This window comes from Bos indicus, chromosome 1, assembly GCF_029378745.1.
Source record: "Bos indicus isolate NIAB-ARS_2022 breed Sahiwal x Tharparkar chromosome 1, NIAB-ARS_B.indTharparkar_mat_pri_1.0, whole genome shotgun sequence".
Classification (NCBI taxonomy): domain Eukaryota; kingdom Metazoa; phylum Chordata; class Mammalia; order Artiodactyla; family Bovidae; genus Bos; species Bos indicus.
In genome coordinates this window covers 75231243-75250938 of record NC_091760.1, presented here as the reverse complement: position 1 = coordinate 75250938, position 19696 = coordinate 75231243, and the positions used below count along the sequence as shown (strand labels likewise).

The window sequence follows — 19696 nt, the reverse complement described above, 5'->3', positions numbered from 1 at the left end:
CCCGCGTGCCAAAACTCCTGAAGGCCGAGCACGCCGGAGCCTATGTTCCACAAGAGAACCAGGTGCACCGCAGCTCGGGAGTTGCCCCCACTCGCCACTAGAGAAAGGCCACGCACAGCAACGAAGACCCAGCACAGCCAAAAATAAACAAATGGATATTAATAAATGAAATTTTAAAATAAACAAATTAAAAACAATCTAAAGAAAGCTGAGTCTGGGCATAGAATATAGGGAAAATGAAGCAGTCAAGGTCAAAGGTCAGAGATGCAGGCCAGGACCTTTTCTGTGTGGCTAAGGAAACCATTCCTGGGCTCTCTGTCAGACTTTTATTGTAGTGGGAATTCCTAGTAACGTACTTTCACAGCCTTGAGAAATTTCACAGAAATAGCCCCTAGAAAATCAGCATATGTTAAGAAATTATGTTAATGATTATCTTTCATGTTTTTCTTAATAATCTTGTTACAAACTCCAAGGCCAGACCCAGAAGGGAGTATGACTGCAATCATAAAAGCATGGAATTGGAATGCCGGGTCAGCATCAGGCATGAACGCTGCCTAGGCACTTGCTAATTGTTCCCGAGACTAGCCCAGAAGGGAACAGTCTGGAGTAAACACAAGGAGATCTGGATTATGTCAGTGTAGTCCATAACATTTAGGGGTATGTGATTAACACAGCTTGTGTCTTGAGAAAGATAATCTGAGAAAGCCTCATAGTCTGCAATTAGGAATAAAAGCTGGACTCAAGAGTGGACTCTGCACCTCAGCCCAATAGAGGCTACAGGCCCCCTGACCCCATTGCACCAGATTTTGTGTCCTGTCTTCATTCTTGTCTCTCGCTCCCAGACCATTAGGGCAACATTTTATTATGGTTCTTTCCCACATCATCCGCCTAGAAAACCACAAAACGACTGGAAGTTCAGTGTGAAGCTGGAGTTATACTGTGATTGTGTTAGAATCACAGGATTATAATGGAAGACACTGCCCCCCAAAGTTTCCACCAGAAGGTGAACACATATACTCAAGAGATCAAATTTAAGCAGATTATATACCCAATCTACCTTCATGTCACACAAACCCCCAAAAGGCTTTCTTACTCTTAGAATTCTTATATAAAAAAGCTGAACAAAACCAAAGTGTGAGTTAGCTAAGGTCAATGCTATGTTTAACAACTTGAGAGCAAAAAAGGTTTCAGTTTTCCAGTAAGATCTTCTGTAAGCAATAGCTTTATAAAATGCAGCAAACACAGCTGTGTGGATGGCACAGATTTGTGCCTTTGACCACAGGACTGGTCTTGGGGAACTTTCTGAACAATTCACCATCCCTGGAGTGAAATTTTTAAGAGAAGAGCAGGGAGAGGAAGAAGAATATGAGATAAGTAAAAGCAATGTTTTTGCATTAATCTAGCCTCTTGGAGTACTGCCCCAAATTTCCATACACCTCAGTTCATCTGCAGCCTTTGCTGGGGTCTACAAATCCTACTTACCAGTCATAAATTGTCATCAATTAATCTTCCCTCCCATCTAGTTCCTATCTTTGTGTTTATTCTCCCTCTCCAACCAATAGCTCTTCATTGAGAGGTCCTCAAGGTCACAAATCTCACTCCTCAATTTATGATAAGAGCAAACAAGACCCAGAAAAGGGAAGAGGACAGTCACTTGGTGAATTTCAATGAGCATTATGGAAAGTACCTGCCAATCACCATAGAAGATCTGATGTGTTTATTGGAGGAAATTATCAAGAGGGTGTAACCTCTAGCTGACCCTAGAGTCGGACCCTGGCAGAGGCTCCTCATCCTTCCTCTTGTCCTTGACATGTATGGTCTACCCACCATTCCCACACTAGGAGCCATTTCAAGGACGCAGCCTGAGAGTCTAGTGTTGCTGAGACCATCTGGACTCAATATTGACTAAACCCTGTGACGGCCTCTATGGAAACGGAGAATCTGTGGAGGTAGGTATGAGATCTCCTCTTTCTGCAACCACCAAGAGAAATCTAGCCTCAGATGTAAGTTCTCTCGCCTGTTAAACCTGCCACTTAGCAATCTGGATTTGTCTGGCCCTTAAGTTGTTTGTTTAGTTTCTGAATTCCCTATGAAGTTGTAAAGAAAATCTTCAAATTCACTATTAGTAGGAATACGTCACAGGTGATACTGCTACTTCATATGTGGTCCATTCCCCACCCCAACCAGAATTTTTCCCACATGGTCATCTCTCTTCTCCCAGGATTTTTCTGTGACAGAAAATTAACTTTCTCTAAATGATCCATCTACTCTGCTGATGAAAAGCTTCAAAGAAGAGTTTGCCCAAGGTTTTGTAATTTATGTTTACCTTTTATCCAAATTTAGGTCCTGTGTAAATGCACAGAATAGAATCTATTCTAAATAATAAGAATAGATACTAATATTAGAGGTAGGGTGGCACCATAATGACAAGTTCTTAATTTTGAAAACAAACGGTTTCAGATGTTGGCTCTGCCCTACTACTTAAGTGTCTATGGAACTTTGAATGAGTTATCTAATTTCTGAATCTTGGTTTCCCTAAATGTTTAGAGTTATTGTGAGATGAAAATAGGTCCATGAGTGAAAGCATCCAGTAAGATCTGCACTAAGTATTCAATAAATGTTTGCTCTGCCTCCATAGATGTTGGTGCAATTAATAAGATCTTTTAAATTATATTCTGTAGAAAAGAATACTCTGTGTGTAAATAGGTGGATTTATAAATCTGAAATTCAGATTATTTTGGAAACAGCCAATCTTAGATTGTGAAAGCCAGAAAAGAAGGGAACAACCTCAATTCTGCATTTTATGGATAAGGATGTAAAGTTTATGCTTCTACTCACACTTAGCCACCTTAAGCTTCTGTGATAAACTGTTGGAACAGAAGATGACAGAAGAAAAATGTATCAATGTGCCCACCTTTCCCAAGTCACATTACAAATCCATTCATCCTAAAAAAGAGACGGAATGTGGTCTAAAATGCAAATATTTTTATCCCACCTGCTATGCCAAATTAAGGCTCAATGTGTCTTTAAAGGTCTTTGAACAATAATTGTTTAATATGGGAGACGAATTGTGGTGTTGGAGAAGACTCTTGAGAGTCCCTTGGACTGAAAGGAGATCCAACCAGTCCATCCTAAAGGAGACTAGTCCTGGGTGTTCATTGGAAGGACTGACGCTGAGGCTGAAACTCCAATACTTTGGCCACCTCATGTGAAGAGTTGACTTATTGGAAAAGACCCTGATGCTGGGAGGGATTGGGGGCAGGAAGAGAAGGGGACGACAGAGGATGAGATAGCTGGATGGCATCACCAACTCGATGCACATGAGTTTGGGTGAACTCCGGGAGTTAGTGATGGACAGGGAGGCCTGGCGTGCTGCGATTCATGGGGTTGCAAAGAGTCAGACACGACTGAGTGACTGAACTGAACATACTAACATTTGAGTTTTCTGAAATTTCCTCATTATCCCAAACCACACAGACACCAAAAGGTATATAGTCTCTCTAGAGTTTGATGAATGTCAGGACCCGACTGTGGGTTCAAAACTAGTGGCTTAGATGGTAAAGAATCTACCTGCAATGCAGGAGACCCGGGTTCTATCCTTGGGTCAGGAAGATCCCCTAGAGAATGAAATGGCAACCAACTCTAGTATTCTTGCCTGAAGAATTCTATGGCTAGAGGAGTCTGGTGGGCTACAGTTCATAGGATTGCAAAGAGTCAGACACCACTGAGTGACCAACACTTTCATTTTCACTTTCAAACTTAGCAAGGGTCATACAACATTATAAAAATTAAGTGCCATATGGCAAAGTTGTAGTTTATTAAACATGCTACTTTTGAACTCACTGCTAATAGGCTATCATTATAAAATGGGCATACAGAAAGAAACAAAACTAGTTAAATTTTTTATAGCTTGATTTCTTCCATGTATAATGTATGTTTTCTGTAAAAAGTGAAAAAAGATTTTTGCAATTAATTAACAGAAGGTAGAACTTAGGACATGTTGCAACTAGTTCTCCATTGGAGAATATTAATCTAAACAACATTTTTTACCTATTTGAGGAAATTACAGCCTAAGAGGTACATTTTCTAAACTGGCTATTTTTCTCAGAGAGGACCAATAACTAACTGGATTAAATCAGTTTGAAACTATTAATACATATGTATTTATATGATATTAATAACATAACAGGAAGAGGAAATGATGTCCATCCCCTTCCTTTAGTCCAAGTAGTAGTAAGAGCTCCATTTAATGGTAAAAAGGTTTACCTGCAGATTAGAACATGGGGAGCCTTTCCTCAACCCCAAATACTGACCAGATGGGAAGTAGAATAGCCACACAAGTAGTCCCTTGGGTGACTCAAAGGAAGAGGTTCTGGAGATTAAGCTTACCAGATGGAGTTCAGTGCCTTCCCGAGGACAACCGCCAAGCTCTGAAGCAGCGGCCCTGAAGCCCCCTGACCCAGCAGCTGCTGCCAAGCACAGCCTCCCTTTCCCAGCCAGGCCATCCTGTCCAAGGCTGAACTTCAAGTCAGGAAATTTTTCTCAGCAAGGTAATGATCTGATATCAAATAATCAATACTCACCTGTGCCCAGACAATGGGCTTAATCCTCCCAGTAAGTGTTACAAAATGCCTTAAAGAAACATCCAGTTCCTTTTGTGCTGTCAAGTGTGTGCGTGGTTGACAAGGCGTTGGTCAGTCATAGGGGCTCTTCAACTGGCCCCAGAAGCAACTGCACTGGAAAGTAAAATTAGCCACATATACCTGCCTCTCATTTTCCCGGAAATAACTCTGTACAGGAATTTCAGGGATGTTTTTATTTTTTAAATGACTGGTCCTGTTTGGCTCCATCCACTCTGAAACCAATCGTTACTTGCATCTTACTTCCACTTCAGCTAAGAAAGCCATAGAGTCCAAAATAATCTATTCTTCAGATATGTGAAAACAGGTCCCATCAGAGAATTGAAATCCTGTTGAGTTATAGCTCATAAATTCCCACAACCTAAAGAAGCAGATGTAAGTAATACTACATTGATAACCTCTGCCTTAAGGCATTTTATACCGTACTTGAAACAGAGATTATTTTAACCAGTCTTCAGGGCTTCAGGACAGAAGTCAGTGATTTGCTTATGTTTCAGACAAGAAAAGGTACCAGACTACCTCTCGTTTCTACTCACCTTTAAGAATGTCTGACTGAAGAGCCCTAGGTTCATGGCACTCACTGATAGCAAAGCCAAGTGCTTCCTCTTCCACATCCAGGGTGCATGTTGCTGTCCCAGCATCCAAAACTAGAATCGCAAGCATGTCCCTGAATGGAACAGATGGCACTGTATGCCCAATCTGTAACTAATGACTGTGATCAGGGAAATGGCTATCTTGATTGGCCTACATCAATCAGGGTGCATGTCCAGAGCTGGGGATGAAGTTATTTCCTGAGAAGGACATAGATTACGTGGATGATAGGTAGATACCAGCAAGAAAATTGGAGACAGGGAAGATTGGACATTGGATTTTCACTACATAGAGACATCTGGCCTGAAAGACAACAGCAAGCCCAGGACTATATCTACTGAAAATTACTACTGGTATTACTAATAAGAAAAGTTTCCAGATTACAAACTAACAAATAACAACAAAACTCCAAGGCCAGTATGTTTCTTTTATTATTACTTTTGTTTGATTTAAGATGGTTGAATGATTTCATTTTCATTCATAAGCATTACAATAATTCCCATGCAAAAACCAAGACTGCATATGCCTGATTTCAATTGGCCAAAATCTACCCCATGAGACTGGACATTCAAGATCAAAGTGTTGCTTGACCTTTCCAACAGTAGACAGCACAGTAATCCTTTGAGAGATGGGCAGGCCCCTGGCCTCCCAAACACTACAGTTTGAAATGAGTCCATACCAAAACAAGGAACCGGTGCCTTGCAGCACCTAAACCTGGCAAGTACTTTCATTCTTAAAGACAGGACACCTCTACACCAAGGCTTCCACTCAGTTATTTCCTGGTTCCTGCTCTATGGCAAAATCTGCTTTTGAATTGGCATGGTATCTTCTATTTGGGGATTAATATTCATTTTTCCTTCTAGTTTTTCTCAAAACTCTCAGAAGAACCAAAGAGACTCTACAAAAAAGCTTACCCCTATAATGTCAAAAGAAATATGGTTGACCCTTGAATAATGTGGGGGTTAGGAACACTGACCTTGTGAGGTTGAATATCCATATATAACTTTATAGTGGACCTTCTATTCATGGTTCCAAACCCATACATTCAACTAACACATTTAGTGAAAAAAAATCTGCATATAAGTGAATCCACGCAGTTTAAACCTGTGTTGTTCAAGGATCAACTATACATACAAAGACAACTACTTTATCAATCATACATTTTCCCCAGCTTCAGATAAAGTCACTCAGCAGGTATAAAACTTGAAAAACTTCTCTCAGTAAGACAGGAACCAGGAAATTCAAAGAGGACAAAATAGGAACCCACATAAAGGAGAACTAAACAAACACAAAGAATCATTCTATTGATTAAGAGAATGAGCTAAATGAAGAAATGATAGCATTTCAACAGTAGATGTCAATTTATACTGAAACACACGCATTGGAACTCCGACAATGGCAAAGATTTCATTAGTGCAAATAACAATTGTAATGGTATGTTCATTAACAGGATTTAAATAAGGCTTCAAATAATTACACACACTAAAACTACCATTTGGAAACCTTAATTCTACGTGGAAAGTTGTCAAAGACACCCTTCCAAACCATCCAAAGTTCTGATTTGAGGACAATTACATTCAATGAAGTTGCTCCAAACATAATTTGTAGCATTATCACTTTCAAAGTCTACATTGTTTGGCAGAGAGGGAGAAATTACCCTGGCCACTGGTCGAAAAAAGTATCGACAAATCCAGCTAACGTACCAGGTAGTTTCCAGATTCAGATGATTTTCAAATATCTGTAGTGATGAACACTCATTAAAAAAAAATAAACACAAAGAAAAGCAAAATAAAACATAGAATCCTGAAGTTTCAGGAAGAGAGATTCCCCACTCCCATCAGCAATTCTGCACAAAGTATAAAACAGAAAGAAGGGAGATAATTCATGGGCATTTCATCTATGGCTCAAGTTCTCCTTAAAAAAAAAACAAACACCAAAACAAAACAATAACTACAAAAAGTAAACAGCAAAATCAGAGGCAGAATATGAAATAGTAATACACTGTTTCAGAGTCTGCACCATCCTGCAGAACCAGGAAACTTAAGATGTGTTCTTAACAGATCCAATCCAGGCTGGATATGTAAAAAAAAACAAAAAACAAACAAAAAAACCCCTGAAAGACAGCATCACAAACCACACTACATATTATGAGAGTTTTAGAACCAGAGCAAAACAAAAAAAGGCAGCAAAAATGCTCAGAAAAATTTGTCATCAATTCTGAAATGGGGCCTTGTGACATCATCAGGGTTAATGAAGACAGAGATGGACTTCCCCGGATTCTCAGTCACTAGCTGCTGCAGTTTTTTGGCCAGACGGTCATCAGGCTGGTTGGGGTCCCCTCCATCGGACTGCGGGGAGGGGATGCTGGTGGTGCTCCCTCGCCTCTGGAGCTCCAGCGTCAGCCGGTTGGCTGCCTTGACGTGCTCGATGGCTGTGCGCAAGTGCTCTGCTGGGTCTGAGCGGACCGAGGAGAGCTTCCGCGCGTGGAGCATGACTGTCTCCTCAGACAGGTGCTCCAGCATGTTGCACTGAGGGATGAAGTAATTGGGACACATCTTGTTGACCAGACAGTGCTGCAGGTCATCAATGAGGCCCAGCAAAAAGTGGGCTGCATAGTCTTCTTGGGCCAAGTAGTTGGCCGGAAGTCTGTCGCAGGCCCAGAGCATCATGCTCCGCAGGTGGTAGGGGCTGATAGCCTTGGGCCGGGACAGGAGTTTAATGATGATGGCTTTGCAGGCCTGGTAGGCCTGCATGAGGCTGCTGGAGATACACTTCTTCAACTGCACCTCACTCCTGGCAAAGGACAGCCGCCACTCATTGTCTTTCTTTCCCTTGTAGGAGCAAGCTGGCACCAGGTAAAACCCACTGATGACTTCTTCCTCAGTGATCTTCCCATCCCAAAAGTGGTTCTCCATGAGCCAGCTCTGGGCCACTGCCGGCCAACCTTTGAAGGAGACCACTGGGACAATATCATACAACATGCGACTGCTCCCCACACCCAGAATGATGGAGATGATGGTCCCATTCTTTTCCACTTTTTCCACCTTTGGCATCCCTCTCTGGGGTTTCTTCTGTATCTCGGAGAGGACGATGCTGATGGAGTCATAGAACCAGTCAGCCACTTTGGTTGGAGAGAAAAAGTAGTTGGTGGCACCGTTGATGTGATCTACAATGGTGCAGCAGTCTTTCCATTTACTGATCGTCCCCTCGTCGAAGAGCCGAAGGCTCAGCCAAGAGTGACATAAGGCTGAGTGGCGCATATCCAGTGTCACAGGCTGATTACGGTCATGCAGCTTAAGGGCTGGCACCAGGAGAGTGAAGTCCATATCATAGTCCGTCCCTCGGGCATAGACATTAAGCTCATCTAAGTCCAGGTCTACCACACCTTCTCGGACTCCTCCAGAAAGCAGCAGGTACTCATTGGCCACTGGCAGTTTTTGGTCCAGCTTTTGCACCATTCCTAGAAACAGAAAGAGAAAACAGGCTGATAGGAAGCACAGACACAAGAGTCTTATTCATCAACACAGAATACGCTGGGGTTCCAAGAGCCATCATTTGTTATCAATACAAAGCACATCTTAGGCTGCTACACGGGCCCAGCCAAGAGTGCTTTGTTCATTTTTATCGGTACTAGAACCCATCCTTTTCCAAAAGATGGGAGAATTATGCAGATTCTTCTCTCATAGTGCAAGCAATATCATTTCCCATCATAACCCGGGGCTCCTCTTCCCTAGTCATCACCTTGGTTACTGGCATTGCCATCCCATTCAGTCACTCAGGCTGAAAACCTCAGTAAATTTCAACTCGTACTTGCCTTTCTAATGCCAAATCTTATCTGTATAACCTCTGCAACATTTCTCATTCCCTCCCTGTTCTCCATCTCTGCTGTCATCACATAAAGCCTGGCTCTTTCATTTCTTGCCAAAGCAGTCACCCTTCCCCAGACCTTCCTGCTGAAACATTCCTCTATGCAAGAGGAGCTGTGGACACTGAAAGTGGGATACTTCCAGGGGGCAGTGAGGTCATGACTCTTCAAAATAATACCAGTATGTTATTGACCTTTTTCAATGTGTGGACACTTGAGCTGACACTTGATGGTACAAAGGAAAAGGAGGGCAAAATTGCTGGTGCCTTAGCATTAGTCGAGACAGTGGCACAAACCGTATCAACAGTCACTGGATTCTTTATTGTTGGCATGCACTAGCATTAAAAAATTAATAAGCCAGTTTCACTTAAAAGCCTTAATAGAAAAGGAAATTGGATTCATTTTCTTCAGTCCCAAATTTCAAATCACCTTTCTGTATGATGAAATTGCAAACACTCCTGTCTCATACTAAATACCGATACAAAAGTGCTTCAAGAAAAGCCCTCATGTTTGAGTTGGAGGTTAAATTAGCTGCTTTATTCATGGAACATCACTTTTAAAGACCTACAGATAAACTATGGGTATTTAGACTTTAGTACGCTTACTCCTTGGAAGAAAAGTTATGACCAACCTAGATAGCATACTGAAAAGCAGACAGCACTTTGCCAACAAAGGTCCATCTAGTCAAGGCTATGGTTTTTCCTGTGGTCATGTATGGATGTGAGAGTTGGACTGTGAAGAAGGCTGAGCGCCAAAAAATTGATGCTTTTGAACTGTGGTGTTGGAGAAGACTCTTGAGAGTCCCTTCGACTGCAAGGAGATCCAACCAGTCCATTCTGAGATCAGCCCTGGGATTTCTTTGGAAGGAATGATGCTAAAGCTGAAACTCCAGTACTTTGGCCACCTCATGCGAAGAGTTGACTCATTGAAAAGACTCTGATGCTGGGAGGGATTGGGGGCAGGAGGAGAAGGGGACAACAGAGGATGAGATGGCTGGATGGCACCACTGACTCGATGGACGTGAGTCTGAATGAACTCCGGGAGCTGGTGATGGATAGGGAGGCCTGGTGTGCTGCGATTCATGGGGTCACAAAGAGTCGGACATGACTGGGCAACTGAACTGAACTGATACGATAGACATTTTCTCAAAAACTGAACAAACTGAGGCTGTCTTCACAAAAACAACTGAAATGTTTATTGCCAATGAAAACACTGGGACTTTTAAGAAAAAGTTAATTCAAAAACTTATCTCCTGCACCATGAATTTAATATCTTCCCAAATTGTATATTTTTCTAATGAGATAGGCAGTGAAACAACAAATGTGATTTTAGGGGATGATATTACGAGTTCTTTGAGAGTAAGAACCATGTCTCAAATATGTATTAAGCAGGAATAGAGGTCTGCACTCAGTGGGCACACAACTGAAGCTGTGACTGAATGACAAAGGAGACAACTGAGGAAATTAGTAGGCTTAGATATGAAGTACTTATCCAAAGGCAAGACAGAAATGACTGCTCCACGAATAACATATTAACAGAAGTGTACTTTCCCTGACTCCTGTCTTTTTATTATGTATTTAGCTGTGCTTCATTATCTGACAAACTATCAGCATCACTCCATGACTTATTTAATATCTTTTCCTGAAAGATCAAAAAGAATGACTTCCCACTATCATTCCATTAGTCATTGCAGTTACTTTTAATTGGCAGTTTTTTATTCATAAGGCAATCCCAACGCAAATAAACTATGTATATGTGTCTGTTATCACTGTATTTCAGAATTTGACATTTGTTTATAAAACTGTGCTCTTTTCATCTTTAAAATCCTATTTTCCAAACAACAAGTAGTAAGGATCACTTTCTTTTTAAAGCAGTCAATAAATTATCCAACATTAAAGAGGCAACAATTCATCAGAGAGACTTCAGTGTACCTGACTTTTTTAGACTGTGCACACACTCTGTGCTGTGATATGGCAACAGGATCCCTCTTCAATAAAGGATTTCTTGTCTCAGGTACTGGGGCTGTCAGTGCAGTCCCTAAAGTCAGTGCAGTCTTACTGCAAAGAGCCACCTCAACCAAGATCACCTCCTGTGGTTGGGGTTAGGGTGACAGGTACACATACTGTAAACAGTCAGTATGGAAGTGCCCCAGTACAGGATACTCTGACAAGTTACTGGAATCAGAGTTCCCAGTGGGATCAATTGAGGCTGTCACTGTACCAGCAAGGACACCTGACTTCACCCTCCAACTGATCCTGCTTCTTTCCCCTCCCTTCCACAGGTGCAGGTCCCCAGGGTGCTGCTTTATAAATATTCTAACTCCATCTCAGGGGCTACTTCATGAGGAACCCAATCTAAAACACTACATACTAACCCAAGCAGCCTTCACTACAAATCAGCACTGAACAATTTCTTTTCCTTTTAAAAGTGGTTTTTAAAAGTCAGACAGCCACCAGAGTTGAAAGTTATCATAAACACCAAGATAAAGATGGTTACCTCACTTATCATATTTCAGTATTAATCTCACCTTGACAAAGTAATAACTACTACCACCCCAAGTTTTAGCAGTAGCTCTAAAAAGATAGGATTGAACTTTCAGAATTCCAGGTAGGGTGCTGAAAATCATTTTTACTATTTTACAGACTCACATGGAGGTACAGATACTTTCAAAAAGAAACATTTCAACACTGTAAAGCAATTATCCTCCAATTTAAAAAAAATTAAAAAGAAACATTTGATATTGAAATAATTTACTCATTATTTCATATATTGTTTCACTCTAGCATTTGGAGTGCCACAAATATACATGTGGAAAACCTTGACATGCTGGGTTGTAATGTTAATGCAAGCTCATGAGCCTGAAGCACAATGAAGCCAAAGAAACTGCAGTGTCGGAGTCTGGAGGAGAGACAGGTTTACTTCAGGGCCCTGCAGAGAAACAAGGTGGCCTATGCCGTAAGAAGCCAGAAGCTCCCTGAAAGTTTTCAGCAAAGCATGTTTATAAGGCAGGTGAAGGACAGGGGTTGGGGGGTTGGAGGGGGGTGCCGCAGGTTATGTGATCAGCTTGTGTACAATTCTCTGATTGGCTGATGATGAGGGAACAGGGTGGTGTTACAAGGGTTGACTTTATCAGTCCTTCGGTTCCAAAAGGCCTTGGGGCTTGTGTGTTCCTGGTGATTAAGTGGTTAACACTTTCCATTTGTTGGAGGGGGAGAGGTTTTATACATTTGCAAATGTATATCAAGTACTATTATCTAGGTACTTTAGAAAGGAGATAAAGGTGAGGATATGGGGGAAGGCCCCATGGGGTCCCGCATGGTTACAGCAATTAGTAAGAAGATCTGAATTGATTAGTAGCACTGTTATATGGACACTGCACAAAATTCTATACATCCTTTTGTCCTAGGCAGGATCCAGCTGGCTCTGAGCGCACTGATGAAGATCTGTCTACACAACCAGAATAACATGTGCAGTAATGGGCTGGGGATAATTTGTTTACAAACCCGTCACTGAACTTTACTTGCACTGCCACAATTTTGTTCCAATAGTTACAGGTGAGGAAAACAAGCTAAAATTCCCTTCTGCCCTCTGCTGGATTAAAGAAGTTTTAACACATTTTCACTTAGTGGTGGTGGTGTTCAGTCACTCAGTTGTCTCCAACTCTTGGCGACCCCATGGACTGCCGCACACCAGGCTTCCCTGCCCTTCACCATCTCCTGGACTTTGCTCAAACTCATGTCCATTGAGTTTATGATGCCATCCAATCCTCTCATTCACTATCATCTGCCTTCAGTCTTTCCCAGCATCAGGCTCTTTACCAATGAGTTGGCTCTTCACATCAGGTGGCCAAAGTATTGGAGCTTCAGCTTCAGCACCAGTCCTTCCAATGAATATTCAGGGTTGATTTCCTTTAGGATTGACTGGTTTGATCTCCTTGCTGTCCAAGGTACTCTCAAGAGTCTTCTCCAGCACCACAGTTCAAAAGCATCAGTTTTTTGGTGCTCAGCCTTTTTTATTATTCAGCCCTCACATCCATATATGACTACTGGAGAAACCATAGCTTTGACAATACAGACCTTTGTAGGCAAAGTATTGTCTCTGCTTTTTAATACGCTGTCCAGGTTTTTCATTTCTGTTCTTCCAAGGAGCAAGCATCTTTTAATTTCATGGCTACAGTCACCATCCACCAAGTCACCGGTGATTCTGGAGCCCAAGACAATAAAGTCTGTCCCTGTTTCCATTGTTTCCCCATCTATTTGCCATGAAGTGATGGGACCAGATGCCATGATCTTCGTTTTTTGAATGTTGAGTTTTAAGCCAGCTTGTTAGTGTGTACACTAGAACATTCCTTTTTCCTCCCAATTGTTGCATATGTACCTAAAATGTTGACCCTTCTTTCAGAATAGCCATATAATGTATTTGCCTAAATTTGAATATTCAGGAGTTAGAATAATGTTGAACATTTCTTATTTCTTTAAAAAGGGAAGTGAGAATTTGAGCAGTAGCGAGAATATAGCTGAAGCTCATTTGCTAAGCTCTTAGGAGTTAGAAACAAAGTCCCAAAGGCCACACTGTTCTGGAAGCTGATCCCCCGAGACCTCCACATTTACATTTAGCCTGCCTGAGCCCATTAGTCCGCACTTGTACAAATTATTTGGTAGCACAAATTGGAGCCTTCCCCAGCACTATACAAACTCAAATGCCCTCCTTGAAAACTTTCCTGGGCTAAGTATAAGTGAAAATCAGCTGACATCAGCTATCATCCCAGATGGGTTGCCAGGCAACGAAAACACAGCCAGGGGCTGAGAGGGAAAAAAAAAAAATTCTACTGTACACTTTGGCTGTAGGCATTAGTTTCAACAAATGCCATCTCTGAACTGATCCAAGGATTTTTGTATAATTACAGGATATTTTTGTGATATCAAGTGTCTCTGACTGTGTAGCTATTAGTAAATGATCCAAAACCGTGAGTGAGAACAAAAGACAGATTGAACACATACCACTGAGCTCGTTAGCAGCAGAGAAAAAGAGGGATGGAGAAAGAGCTTATTCCCCTGGGTGGGTCTCTTCCTTTCAGGGAAGCATTGGCATATGTTTGCTCTTAAAAACAAAGTAAAACTGCCTCCCAGCCTCCCTTTCCGTAATTGATTTCAACTTCTTTCATAGTTTCTACTTAAGAGGACCTTAATATTACCGTACTGGGTCTCAAAGTTTAAGGACTGAGTTCCTGTTATCCTCCTAAGTTCTTTGCTTTACAACATCAAGTGAAACAAAAAGAACATCAAGTTCTTTGCTTTACAACATCAAGTGAAAAATGGAACTCTGCCTTATACTCCCTTATATTCCAGCAAATAAAACTTTTCCGCATTCTGTTGAATTCAAATTATTAATGTCTATCACAAACATATAATACTGGATGGCTGACACCAGAACACAAGAACTAAGTGTCATTTGTCTTCTTCCACCTTCACAGCTTCACTGGTGTGCATATATGAGAACCCAACCAGTAAGCAGATGCATGAAATTAGTACTTGTATGTGAAAATGAAAGTGACATCACTCAGTCGTGTCCGACTCTTTGCGACCCCATGGACTGTAGCTTATCAGGCTCCTCTGTCCGTGAGATTTTCTAGGCAAGAGTACTGGAGTGGGCTGCCATTTCCTTCTCCAGGGGATCTTCCTGACCCAGGGATCAAACCCGGGTCTCCTGCATTGCAGACAGATGCTTTACCGTCTGAGCCACCAGGGAAGCCCAGTACTTGTACAGATTCCTTTAAAAAAAAAAAGAATTCCTGACTATGGTGAGGGGATAAAGATCTATCAAAGAGGTAAAACTTTTATGTCTTGCAATTAAAGCTACAGAATACCTTTTACCTCTCTATATATCTTTGATTATGTATATAAAAAAGATTTCTATGTAGATAAAAAAGACCTGAATATCTCAATAATATTCATTGTTTCATAAAAAAACTATTACCTTTTCACCTCAACTTATGTGAAATATCAATAACAGTGTCTTTATGGCACTGATCCTTAATAGTAGGAAAGGTACAGAATGGGATAAATTTGACAAAGTCCTTTTATGACTATGATACATTCTCTAGGGGAGCAGTCTCCTTAGCTGTTAATAAACAATATAAAACCTTCTTGTAAGAACATAATAATTTATGCTTGAAATATTTTTGTCAGGCTTGATTGTCTGAGCTGCATTCTGAGAAGTAGGCATGGCCACCCTCTTAAAAAGTCACCAATCTTTGGGATTTTTAATGACTTCAATTTGAGGAAAGTTTTTGCATTTTCTTTATTCACAGATAGAAATGATCTATATGGTGTCCCTCACTTTATATGTGAAACACTTTAGTTCAGAGAGGAGAAATCATTCATTCAAGGCCACAGAGCCCAAGGGACAGGATAACAGGACTGTCTTATTCCCACAGTGGTTGTGAAGGTCAGAGTGGCACACGCACACCATTCTCCCTATGACAATACTCGACTCGACATGAATGCAAACTGGCTGGGAAGGGAAGCAGCGCAGGTCTCAAGGCAAAATGCCAGCTTTGCACTTCTGCTGCTCAAAGCTTTAGTGTGACCTTGACAGGCAACAGATCATGCCTGATAATCCGCATTTATCAGAAGGAAGAATGCACCTGATTTGTCTTACAAGAAGCTACTCATTTTTCCCAAATAAATACCCTATGAAACACAAGAAATACAGAAGTGAGACACCAACGGGGCTTCCCAGTTGTCAATAATCTGCTGAGTGACCACTAATAGTAACAACTACATGTTTTATTAATGTAAGTCAGAGAGTCTGTTTTATTTAGCATAACTCTGAGACAACTGCATACAATTTTTATTTTTATCTGTTTTTAGCCATGTTGTGTGGCTAAAAATGTGGGATCTTGGTTCCCTGACCAGGAATTGAACTCACACCCGCTATATTGGAAGTACAGAGTCTTAACCACTGACTGCCAGCAAAGTACCCAACTGCATGTGATTTTCTTTAAACCTTTTAGAGAACTGATTAAATCATGGATGGTAATAACCTATTGACTAAATATATATAGTAATAGGACTGATTTGAAAGATGCCTCCTCAAAGAAGTCTTCCTTGATCTTTTCCCATCTTAAGCTAATGTCTGTGAAAACATTGGAATTAGAGCAAGATAGGCTTGAGTTTGAATCCTGGGTTTGTCATTTACTACTTAAGTAAGACTGATAAATTATTTAAATTCTCTGAGTTTCCAATTCCTCACCTATTCAAAATGAAACAAAGAAAACTGCACTTCTAGGGTTGATATGAAATATCTAAGCACATAGTGGGCTCCCCAGGTGGCGCTAGTGGTAAAGAGCCCACCTGTCAATGTGGGAGACGTAAGAGACATAGGTTCGATCCCTGGATCCGGAAGATCCCCTAGAGGAGGTCATGGCAACCTATTCCATTATTCTTGCCTGGAGAATCCCATGGACAGAGGAGCCTGGTGGGCTACGGTCCCTAGGGTCGTAAAGAGTCAGGCATGACCAAAGCAACTTAGCACACATGCAAGCACGTAGTATGTAGTTTATTCTCCCCATAAATTCTTCCCTTTCTCCACTACCTATAAAACTGGATTAGCCAAACAACTCCTATACCACAGAGCTGATAATCTATCTCAAGGCTCTGAGCACGTGAAGGCCTACAAAGCATGTTAGATGAAGGGACGTGAGTGGAGCATCCTTTCCTCCCTGTACCTAGACTGAAGCTGGTCCAGGGATGCCTCCTCTGGAGGCTGCCATGGGGCAGCACGGCACACAGACTGGCATGTGAGGGTGAGCGGGATTCCAGCCTTTTGTTGTTTCGTCAGAACAAATGTCCTGTAAAATGAACAATCTACACACCCCTATAGGACCTTGATTTGAATTCTTACCTTAGCACTTTCTATACCTATAATCATAGTGGCTGCATTCATGACTTACTGTCCCTCCTTAACAAGACAACAACATAATGCATTTGGCACCGTAATTGGCAAAGAGGGTCAGTAAATGAAAGATGCTCTCCCACTCACTCGTCTATGAGCTCCTGCTGTCAGGGTTTTATTACTGCAGAGGCTAATACAGACTTTGGGATGGGTGGGCAACTCTGTATTGGGTGTACTGTTTGGTTCAGTCAACTTGACTATTTCATCAACCACAACTTAAGAATCATGGTATTTGCCATATAATGTACTAGGAAATATTATCAGCACATCTCTATCAAATCAAAGATTAGGTTGGGGAAAAAAGTAAAAGCCTCTCTAGTCTTTCTTAAAAATTAAAATTCAAGTTCTAAAAGTTGATGGATTTTGGCAAAGTTTACTAAGCTACTCTGAATAGAATGAACATGGGTTAGACCTGGTTCAAGTACTAGTCATCGAGGACCAACCTAATCAAACACTCTGGGCCTCAGTTCCCTTCTGCGAAATGGGAGAACAGCAACCAAGAGCTTGTTTGGTGGCCAGGAGGATAAAAAAAGAAAATACACACCAAATTACTTAGTGTATGGTCTGGTTCTTAAGTGGCAATCAATAAACAGAGGCTTCTGGAGATGTGCCCACATTATCAATATATTTTTCCCATCTAATAAGTCTTGCCCTTTTCCTCCTTTTAACTTCTTGGGATAGTTAAAAAACCTCATAGTTTCTACCAAGCAAGACTTACTGGCAAGACTCAAAGGACAGCATCTCATTAGCGCCACCTAGCAGCCTCCCACAGCTACAACAGGGCAGGAAAGCTAGGTTTTAATTTACAAAAGGAGTGATCATTTAAGGAGGCTCATTCTTGAAAGGTAAAAACAGTAGCAAGTGAAAAGCAAGAGTGATGCCAATATGGTATCATAAAGCTACACAAGGATACAGAAATATATCCGCAATGACCAGACTGCCTCTCTCCTGATCTTCAGAAGAAGCAAGAAACTTCTAATGGAGATGTTCAGTTCAGTTCAGTTGCTCAGTCGTGTCCGACTCTTTGTGACCCCATGAATTGCAGCACACCAGGCCTCCCTGTCCATCACTAACTCCCGGAGTTCACTCAGACTCACATCCATCGAGTCAGTGATGCCATCCAGCCATCTCATCCTCTGTCGTCCCCTTCTCCTCCTGCCCGCAATCCCTCCCAGGATCAGTCTTTTCCAATGAGTCAACTCTTGGCATGAGGAGATGTTCAGGATTAAGTTAAACGTATCCTTCCTCATAGACTGAAGGCAGGAGGAGAAGGGGACAACAGAGATGGTTGGATGGCATCAGACTCAATGGACATGAGTTTCAGCAAGCTCCGGGAGATGGTGAAAGACAGGGAAGCCTGGCATGCTGCAGTCCATGGGGTCACAAAGGGTTGGACACAACTCAGGGACTGAGCAACGACAACAACAAATCCTCTTTTGTCTCTGCCTGTGGCAGCTGAGTCTGTCCTGTATTCCTTCCTCATTTGGGGATGTATATGCAAACTACTTTGTGACCCTGAACCTGGAAAGCTGGGTTTGATAGGCAGGGGTAGAGTCTCTTATTTTAGAGGAGGAATAATGAAGGAAGCCAAGTCCAGTAAATTGCAAGGATGGAAGTAGGATTCAAAACTCAGATTTGAATGTGATCCATTCATTCAAAACTCAGATTTGAATGTGAAGATCATGCATGTGACCCATAGGTATTGGTGCCTCCTCTGGGCTAGTACTCTGTCAGATACTGAAAACTCAAGAGAAACCCACAGTCCCCATTGCATGATCCTTATCATGGAATGAGAAAGCCAGATACAATTGCTTCGATCAGGAGAGATGAGATTATGATGAACCTAAAACTCAGATGTCAAACCGCAAAGTCTTATTTTTCATTCATGCCACGTGACCAGCAGGGGTTGCTGGCTGGGGCTCTTCTTTCCTTCATCCAGGATCCAGACGGATAGAGTAACCCTCATCTAGAACCTCACAGACTCTCTACTGGAGGAAAAGGAAGCCCTGGGAGATCTCTTTTCAGCAGCTACATGCTTTGGCCTGGGAATGACATCTATCACTTGCATTCACACATCGCTGGCCAAAACTAGTCCCACCCAACCCCAGGGAAGAAACTGCAGTTCTACCTCATTCAAGGAAAGCAGAGAGACAGAAATATCTGATAAGCACCACAAACAACTCCCACACTAATCAAATAATCACACACTCTAATGAACATATAATTACAAGCTGAGATAATAACTTTGAAAGAAGCGAATAAAGGTCCTAGCCAAAACACAGTGGAGGAGGAGAAGGGCAAATTGCTTATCCTGGAGAACGGAAAATTCAAGAAGACCATGAGATATACCTTTAAATATGTGATGAGTTGTCCTGGTAAAGGAGAAATGAACTTTACCTTTATAATTCCACTAAGTGGAGTATATATAGGGAAAAAAATCAGTCTAATCTATAAATGGAAAACTCATCTATCTGGTAGAATTTCCTAACAAGGCTGCCTACAGCGAGAGTGAACTTCCTGTTCCAAGAAATAACCAATCAGCATCTTCAGCAGGGGTGAAGACTAAAAATACTAACATGTGATACAGCCTGAGTACAGATGTCTGCCGAGGTGGCTGCCCATCACCAAAGTCTACTGCTGAAGG

General features: G+C 41.7%; 1 protein-coding gene across 5 annotated transcripts in view; it reads right to left on the bottom strand.

The window, feature by feature from the left end:
• Nucleotides 1–5644: 5644 nt before the first annotated feature.
• MB21D2 (Mab-21 domain containing 2) overlaps nucleotides 5645–19696 on the bottom strand; it is a 122771-nt gene continuing 108719 nt past the window's right edge. For all 5 annotated transcript variants that reach the window (XM_019958070.2, XM_070789921.1, XM_070789927.1 and 2 more), the window contains one exon: nucleotides 5645–8691. In XM_019958070.2, the coding sequence (XP_019813629.2) occupies nucleotides 7427–8691 (1265 nt within the window). In that variant the 3' untranslated portion in view covers nucleotides 5645–7426. The remainder of the gene's footprint in view (nucleotides 8692–19696) is intronic.